Source organism: Galeopterus variegatus, unplaced genomic scaffold (assembly GCF_000696425.1).
Source record: "Galeopterus variegatus unplaced genomic scaffold, G_variegatus-3.0.2 Scaffold1564, whole genome shotgun sequence".
Classification (NCBI taxonomy): domain Eukaryota; kingdom Metazoa; phylum Chordata; class Mammalia; order Dermoptera; family Cynocephalidae; genus Galeopterus; species Galeopterus variegatus.
The window spans coordinates 95,117-104,348 of NW_007727675.1; the positions used below are offsets into that span (position 1 = coordinate 95,117).

Sequence of the window (9,232 nt, forward strand, 5' to 3'; positions counted from 1 at the left end):
TGGTGGTGCACAGAGCAGGGTGGGGTGGAAGGAGGTCAATGCCATGACCTAGGTGAGAGGTCGGGAGGCTGAGTCCTCAGAGCAGCAGTGAGAAGGGAGAGAAATGACTGCAGGAGAGACGTTTAGTTGATTTGTTTTAAAAACGTCTGTTAACTTTTCATGATGAAAAATTTAAACACATACCAAAGTAGAAAAATTGAACGAAGCCCTATATGCCCATTCCCCAGCTTCAACAATGATGAATTTATGGCCAATCTTGTTTAATCTCTGCTTCATTCACTCCCCTCTTCCATGGCATTTTGAAGCAAAGCCAAGGGCCGGCCCGTGGCTCACTCGGGAGAGTGCGGTGCTGATAACACCAAGGCCCCGGGTTCGGATCCCATATAGGGATGGCCGGTTCGCTCACTGGGTGAGTGTGGTGCTGACAACACCAAGTCAAGGGTTAAGATCCCCTTACCGGTCATCTTTTAAGAAAAAAAAAAAAAAAAAGCAAAGCCAAGACATCACGCCAGTTCACCACCGTTACAGAGTGTGCGGAGAGCTGTGACATTGTGGCGGGCCTTGCCACCCTGGTGTTGCTTCTCGGCATGTCTGTCACATGCTTTCACATGGAGCTGGAATGGCTGGTCTGACTCTCCCTGGCCTGAGCGTCTCTTCAGGGCAAAGACCACCCTACGGTCAACATGCCATCTTTTTTTCCTGACAGTGCATGGTATATGGTGTGACCATCAGTGACTTCTGCTGCACAGAAGAGGCCTGTTGTTATTGGACCCTTTGATTTATGGCCACTGTGATCACTGCAAGTTTTTCTGCCCAGGGTACCCTCTGGTAGGTTGCCAAATGAAATACAGGACACCCAGTTAAGTTTGAATTTCAGATAAACAATGAATATGTCTTTAGCATAAGCATGGCCCAAATATCACAGGGTGTATTATACTAATAGATTATTTATTTGTTGCTTACCTGAAATTCAAATTTAAACAGACATCTTGTTGTTTTTTTTTTTTGTTCTGGTTTGGGCTAAATCTAGCCATGTTACCTCTGGTCTATTTCACAGAAGCCCTGGCGAGCAAAGCCCTTGACCTAAGGCAGTGGTTCTTAAAGGATTGTCCCAGGACCAGCAGCATCAGCAACTTCTAGTTCAAAGCAGCAAATTTGGTCTCATTCCAAATTACAGAAGCGGAACCTCCGGGTGCTGGTGTTTGGTGCTTGACATCCCTCTGGGTGATTCTGATGGGAGCTATGGTTTGAGGGCCATTGACCTTGAGAATGAAGCTGATGGAGGCATCACTACCCCCTCCCCCAAAACATGCAGCTCTGCTCCTACCCAGAGCATTGGAGCCAGCTGCCAAAGGTGTAGAAACATCAGTAACATCATGGATGTTAGAAGGTGCTCTCTTTGCTTGGGTGTCTGTGGCTTCTCCTAGGACTACAGAGGCTTGTACTCACAGACTGCTCAGCGCTTGGCCTCGGGCTCTGTTCTGCCCGCCCCGATCTGTTCCTGAGCCTGCAGAAGGCTGTGAACTGGAGAATTTATTCTTCAGGCAGGATTTGCCGCTCGGGGTAGGGCGGGGCCTGGTGGCGGGAGGGACACGTGTGCCAGGAGGGAAGCAGGAAGTGACTGCAGGAGTGGAGCCGGCGGAGCCAGCAGCAACAGGGGCTGATGGAAGTGGAGTGGGGGCTGGAGAGGGCACCCTAGTGAGTCGGCTTTTCTATCTTCAGTGTCTCTGGTTGGGCCGGAGGCCCGGGGTCTGGGGCCACCAGGACAGGAGTGTGGGACTCAGAAGGGCAGCAACCCGGAGCCTGGAAGGGGGTGTCCCTGGGGAGAGGAAGAGGTTGGAGGAGAAGTTGGAGGCTTTGTCAGGTGGCAGAGGAAGGAGGAGTGTGCCCCGCAGCCCACCTCTGCCCCTCTCCAGGGTAAGCTGCAGGGTGGTGACATGCATTCCTTTTACAGTCCTTGGCCATGATCCTGTCCATTCATTGCTTCATGGTGTGTGTGGAGGACCTGGAGAGCAGAGGTGGCTACAATTCCAGCTGCTTGGAGGCCCCTCCCACTTGCTCTGGGCCTTAGCAGGACCTCTTGAACTTGACTGGGAATCTGGTTAACCTGCAGCAGGTCTGGGTGGGGTCTGAGATCAGACGTTTTTAACCAATTCCCAGGTCAGCCGGTTTGTGGACCACACTTTGAGTAGCAAGGTACTAGGGAACTGCTCCCCAGTCATATCTGCCCAAACCAGAATCCCTGCAGGATTCCCCTCATGGAGTCAGGGGTGTGTGCAGTCTCACTGAGGCCCAGACCGCCCGCGTGCTGTTTCCGCTTCTGCAACTTCAGCAGCATCTTGAGGCTGACTCTTGGAAGCAGAGCAACAGGTTTAAAAGGGAGAGAAAAAATAAAGAAATCCAGCATTTCTTTATGAATAAATAAATAAGTAAATAAAGAAATAATTTATAAAGAAAGCCAGGAACACCCCCTGTGCTGCTGTAGTAGAATGTGGTGCTGGTGTCTTTAAATTTGGAGTGGGCAGAGAATGATCCTCTCTCCTGCTAACTAATCAAGGTTTGTGGTATTAATATCCAGCTCATGAGGAAGTGTGAGCCCCATTGTGTAAGCTGCTTTGGAGGAGCCATGGCTGATGCTCCGTGTTCTCAAAGTGTTCCCGGTCTACGTATGAGAGAAAACTTTTTGTTCTCTTGGTGCTGGTGCTGTGGGCCTTGCCAATTCCCCTGAGGGCAGGAGAACTCACTTTCTAAGCTCTCTGTCTTGCAGAAGTTGTTCCAGTTTTAGACCAGCGCTTCTCATACTTTAATACTCATAAGAATCCACCATGGAATTTGATAAGCTGCAAATTCTTTTTTTTTTTTTTGCAGCTGGCCAGTACAGGGATAGAACCCTGGACATTGGTGTTATTGAAACCATGCTCTGACCAACTGAGCTCACTGGCCAGCAAAATGCAGATTCTGATTCAAGTCTGGGATTCTGCATTTCTCACCAGCTCCCAAGGGGGACCAGTGCTGCTGGTTATCGGACCACCCTTTAAGTAGGGAGGATTTAAAACAGCAAATGGGATAAACTCCTCCAAGGGGTGCTGGGCTTGCACTGTGCATGATAAATGTTGTTTTTGTTTGGATGGAAAGGATGGTGTCCGTGATCTTTCCTATGTCCTTTTTCTTATTTCTCAGAGTGCTCAGGTGTAAATGGGGACAGGCTTAGAATAGTGTTTTCCTGTCCCACTAACTAGCAGGAACACCCAGGAGCTCCCTGCAGTTCACCAGCCTACAAAATCCACTTGACTTTGTCCTGTTGGCAAATGTAAATTGTTTGCTCTCTCCTCTAGCTGTCAAAAGGCACATTCAAATACTGGGGGAAAAAAGGTGTTTTTTGTTATGACCTGTTTTGGATAAGAACGAAGAGGATGACAGCTTTGTGCCTTTCTTTGTAAATGCTGTTTGCCATTTTATCCACAGGCAGCTAGAAATAGATGATTGGTCTAATGATCCAGACGTCCTGGTTTAAAAACCAACACAAACCACTCTTTCTAGGGTGACTTACTTACCAAGATGACGTATATAAAAGAGTGTTTTTTTTTTTTTTTAAATAATTTTTTTTTCTTTGATTGGTGTAGTTGCCATCCTGAGTTCTGTTTAGACTATGGGGACCACAGTCTGGACCCATAGATGCTATTTATCTCAGAGGTTTCCTAGCCCGGGGACTCAGCCAGGGCTCACCTGGGCTCATCTGGATTTGTGTGGGCTCATAGCCTTTCCTAGTTTTGAGTCTGGCAGTGTTGCTGAGCTTTTTGGAATAGGGGCCCTGTCCACCCTCTGCCACTGTTTCCTGCCACAGTCAACAGAGTTGGTGCCTTTAGCTCTTGATCTGCAGGCCGGGGCTGCTGGCTCCTTCCAGAGCACAGGGGCCTGGCAGGGCTGAGCTCAGTGGAGTCATGTCCAACCCTGTGGGTGCTGGACAGCTGAATGAGGCCTTTGAGATGCAGCCCTGAGCCTCAGTGTTTGTGTGCCGGAACACAGGGTTTTTCAACAGATGGGTTTCTCTGCCTTGTAACTTTCCACAGGAAGAGGTTTGACTCCCTGTCATTTTAGAGCTAGAATTTCAAACATGTTAAAGCCTGGAGGAGGTTCTCTTTGCCCAAACAAGAGGGAATGGTACTTCTCCCCTTTCTTTTCTTGGTGGGCAGTGGTGTAGCTGCAGTTTCAGTAGCAGTGTGCTGCGTTGGCCAGAGGAAATGTCATTCATGGGTCTGTTTCCTTGTCCTTTCTGACTGTCCCATCCAGGTAAGCTGGCCTTTTTCAATTCACCAAGTATTTTTTAGGTGCCACAAAGACCTATTTTACAGGGGTGTTCAAATGTGAAAAAGCATCTTCCTTGCTCAAAAGCAACTAAGGATGTAAAAGACGAAGGAGGGAAGCTCATGCCAAGAAAACACCAGAGATGTGCACTAGGACCGGGCTGGGGTGGGATCAGGAGAGCCTTGGTCATGGAGTTGGCAGCAGGTGGGCTACAGAGGATGCTCTGGGTTGCAATGGCTAGAAGTTTGGAAGGAAGGTCTTCCAGGAGGGAACTGCATGCACGGAGACTTGGAGGCAGGACTATCTGGGGCCTGTTGAAAGTGCCATAAATAATTTGGTTGAGCTGGAGCAGGGTGCTGAAGCAGGGTGTAATGGGGACATGGGCTGGAAGAGTCTGTGGGGGAATCAAAGGTCAGGCAGTAGAGTCTACTTTTCTGCAGGCCAGGGGAGCCCCATGGGGAGCTGTGGAAGTGTGATTAGGAATTAGATGGAAGAGCTTTAAGAGGGCATGTGAACTGGCCACCTGTGTTTGGAAGGGACGGAACAGGTGATAGGCAGGAGCTCGTGGCATAGGCAGACTGTGTGGGGAAGGCTGCAGCAGGCCTGCTCTGCCCCCTTCCTTCGGCTGAATAGTCCGCATTCCTTGTGCTACTTCTCTTTGGAACTACTTCTCAATGATGTAGCCTCTTTTGCGAGCTCACTGGCATCTCTCTAGGGGTCCCCAAATGCCTCCTTTCAGAGTTATATGATTTCCGATACCTGGGGGCACTGGTGACCGAGATGGAGAAGCCCGGCCTGTGTGTGGGGTTGTCTAGGAAGTCTGGGATGGCCTGGTGGTAGGTGCACGCCACCAACCCAGACAGAGGCCAGCTCGGGTGGAGGGCATTAGGCCACATGTTAAAACATGTGCATGGCACTGAAAGGAGGCTGACCCTTTGGTTCCTCTGTACACAGCTGTATCCAGCATGCTCCAAGGCCACAGCTCTGTGTTCCAGGCCTTGCTGGGGACCTTCTTCACCTGGGGGATGACGGCAGCTGGGGCAGCTCTCGTCTTCGTATTCTCTAGTGGACAGGTGAGTCGCCTTGCTTCAGTTTTTGAAGTTCTTGGGGACCCCCTTGGCCAGCCCCCAACCCCCCCCCCCCTATAGAACAGGTTTGCAGACTCTTTAACGTACTGGCCATGCCTCCGGGTGGCGGGTGGTGAGGTTTGCTCCCTGTCTTCTTATTTTCTCCCCTTCTCCTGATGTCTACTCGCTGCAGACGTGCTCATGCGCTTTATCCTCCTCTCCTGACTCTTGAAGGGACTGGGAAGTGAAGAGCCCAGTCTATTACTGAGCTTCCTTTAGCCCACTGCCTGATTTCTACCTTCCGTCTAATTTCTTTCAGGCCTGCAGCAGATGGTACTATGCGGGACCGAAGAACATTAGGTTGCAGATGTAAAGTCCTCCCCTGTGGCCTGCACTTAGCTGGGATGATTGAAAAGACCTTGGGGGAAGGAAGGCTATCTGTTGCCTTTCTCTTTTACTGCATCTCCAGGACTTTCCATTCTCCCCTGCTCAGGATGAATAGAGACTGACCCCCTCCCTGTCCCCCAGCAGACCCCCATGGCTGCCCACCCCTACTCCCAAGCATCCTCTACATACCCTGCTCACACCCCCAGCACCCTCGCTCACTCTCATGCCCCACCCCCTCATGCACCCCTATGTCCCCCACATCTCTGCCTCCCCCCTTACTTCACACCCCCCATCCCTACACCCTCCTACATGCTCCAAACACACACCCACCTCTACCTCATCTGCCTGACATTCCTTTCTCTTCTCCAGCCCCAAACCCCGGGTCCCCAGATCCAGAGTGTTCCATGACTGTCCTGATTCATGCACAGTCCCCACATTGTTTAGCACTCAGCCATAGCAATGGTGGGTGTGGCCCTGAGCAGGTGACTTCAGGTCTGTGTACAACACACTGTGAGCCAGATCTGCAAAGGAAAACACGTTTAGGAAGCTGGCAAGTTGGGCACTCTTGTGTTAGAGACCAGTCCGGCAGGTCTTAATCTCAGTGATAAGGTCCCAGCCTCCCACACTGTGCTGTCCCCGTCCCCTCCTCAGCAATTGCTCCAGGACTTGGAACTCAGAACACACACCCTGGAATCACAGGTTCCCCGGCTTGTAGAGAAGTTGAATTGGCAGAGACAGAAAGTAGAATAAGAGCTGGCAGGCTAGCTCACTTGGTTAGAGCATGGTGTTGTTAACACCAAGGTCAAGGGTTTAGATCCCAGTACCAGCACCAAAAACAACAAAAAAAGGGTAGAATAGTGGTTGCCAGGGCCTGGAGGGAGGGAAGAATAGGTACAGAGTTGGAGTTTTGCAAGATGAAAAGACTGCTGTGGAGGGACGGCTCATTTCACTTAGCATAACGTCCTCAGGGGTCTTCCGTGTTGCAGCAAGTGCCACGACTTCCTTCCTTTTTTTTTTTTTTTTTTTTTTTAAAAGATGACCGGTAAGGGGATCTTAACCCTCAACTTGGTGTTGTCAGCACCACGCTCAGCCAGTGAGCGAACCGGCCATCCCTATATAGGATCCGAACCCGTGGCCTTGGTGTTATCAGCACCGCACTCTCCTGAGTGAGCCACAGGGTGCCCCGGCCCTACTTCCTTCCTTTTTAAGGCTGAAGAATATGCCATTGTATGTGCATACCACATTCATCCATCGAGGACACTAAAAAGTCTTATTATTGAAATAGATGCATATATAGGAGAGTACATTTTGTAAGTGTACAGCTTGATCATTTTTACAAATGCCCATGAAACTAGTGTCCAGATGAAGAAACAGAACAGCACCAGCCTTCCAACCCCTAGCAGCCCCTTCAGGTTCCCTTCCTGTCACCATTGCCATGCCCACCATCCCCTCCAAGGGTAATCCTTCTCTCGATCTCTAACAGCAGGGATAGTTTTCCCTGTTTTTGCATTTTATTTAGATGGTGTAATCATATAGTATGTATTGCTCTGTGTCTGGCTGATTTTGCCCTATTTATTTTCCAGTTTATTTAATGCTCCGGCCTGTTTGTTAGAGATACATATATTGTGTGTGTGTGTGTGTGTGTGTGCGCGCGCGCGCGCGCACGCATGCATGCACATGCACACGTGTTCTCATTGCCTTATGGTATTCTGTTGTATCCTAATTGATGTGTCTTTTCTACTGTTGGTGGGAATTTGAGTATTTTCTAGTTTCTGGCTCTCACAAACAGTGCTGTTCTGGACATTTCTGCGAGTGTGCCTGGTGAATCTGAGATGCATTTCTGTTCTGGAATTGCTCAGGAGTGGCACGCACTGTGTGCTCTTCTTACTGGGGCTGCCAAATCATTTTGCAAAGCGCTTGAGTCCACCTGCACTCCCAGGGTTCGATGATTCCACGCCACCCACTCCTGACCAATACTTGGCATTTCTGTCTTTTAGGCCAGCTACTTTCTAAAGGTTCATAGTCATAATTCACAGCAAGAGCTGAGTGAGACACCACACACAGCCCAATGCAAGAACAACACTTCTGAGAACGGACACTTCTGAGTGGCTGTGGGATGGATGGAAGGGTTTACATTTTTTTCCCCCTTCTGGTCCTTGGCCCATTTGATAACTCAGGAGTTCACAAGCTCAGGAGTGGGCCAGTGTTTATTTGTGTGGCTCTCTTGGGCCTCCTGGTATCCTCTTGTCCCAGCAAACATCATCTTGTTGTCCCTTAGAAACTGAAATATCTTCTTTTCATTTTCAGAGGCAGATCTTAGATGGCAGCCTTGGCTTTGCAGCAGGGGTAAGTAGCATGCAGTGGGAGAAATGTAAAAGGAGTCATGTTTATTCTGACATTTCTCTGCCAAGGGCCATCTCCAGCCCCTCCTCAGGTGACCTCGATGTGGGCTCCCTCCCATCACTGACCATATTTATTTCCCAGCTTATTCGATGTCCCTGTATTTCTTCAGACAGTGAAGGAGACTTGTTTGGCAGCTACCTCAGGACTTATAAAATAAGATAATATTTAGGAAGGGCCTAGCCTGCTACATAGTTGGCACTAATTAAATATTCTCTTTCCTTCCTCTCCTTCCTCTTTAAAATCCTTTTAATTGTAGACACTTTCAAACATGTAAAAAAGTGGAGAGAATCCTGTGATGCATTCCAGGTACCCATCACCCAACTGCAGTCACTTTTGACACTTGCTAATTGCATTTCATCTGCCTTCTCCCAACCTCTCTGGGAGGGAAGTTCAGTGGCGTCGATGACTAGAAATGGATTCTCATACATACCTCCCTGAACTGGGGAAAGGCAGGACATCCCCGGTGGCCTGAGCAGTAATAATTGCTTGCACAGATGGCCCCAGTCTTGCGATGGTTCGACTTTATTATTTTGCGAAAGTGGTACGCATTCAGTAGAAACCATACTTCTAGTACCAATCCACCCATTCTGTTTTCAGTACAGTGTGCAATCAATTACATGAGATATTCAGCACTTTATTATGAAATAAGCTTCGTGTGAGATGGCTTTGCACAGCTGTAGGCTAATGTCATGTTCTGAGCACATCGAAGGGAGGCTGGGCTGAGCTATGGCATTCAGTGGGTTAGGTGTATCAAATGCATTTTCAACTTACGATATTTTCTTTCTTTTTTTTTTTTTCCTTTTTGTCTTTTTTTTACTGACCAGTAACGGGATCGCAACCCTCGGTGTTGCGCCTGCACCGCGCTCAACCAGTGAGCTAGAACTGGTCTCCACATGGGATCCAAACCCTCGGCGGGAGCGCCGCTGCGCTCCCAGGTGGCGCACTCTCCCGTGCGCCACCGGGCCGGCCCGTGAGCGGCCTTTTTAAGACTGGCCAGGAGGCAAGAACTAAAATGATCTCTGGCCTGAATTCCCTGTGGCGTGTTGTAATCCCAATGTGGATCCTGTTCG

The 9,232-nt window shown here is 49.4% G+C and overlaps 1 protein-coding gene across 1 annotated transcript in view; it reads left to right on the plus strand.

Moving 5' to 3' along the window:
- Positions 1-1,843: 1,843 nt before the first annotated feature.
- Positions 1,844-9,232, plus strand: part of SLC39A11 (solute carrier family 39, member 11) — a gene marked incomplete at its 3' end in the record, with an annotated part of 243,513 nt that continues 236,124 nt past the window's right edge. Inside the window, exons 1-3 of the mRNA XM_008577694.1 lie at positions 1,844-1,917; positions 5,260-5,378; positions 8,067-8,105. Of these exons, the coding sequence (XP_008575916.1) occupies positions 5,271-5,378; positions 8,067-8,105 (147 nt within the window). The remainder of the gene's footprint in view (positions 1,918-5,259; positions 5,379-8,066; positions 8,106-9,232) is intronic.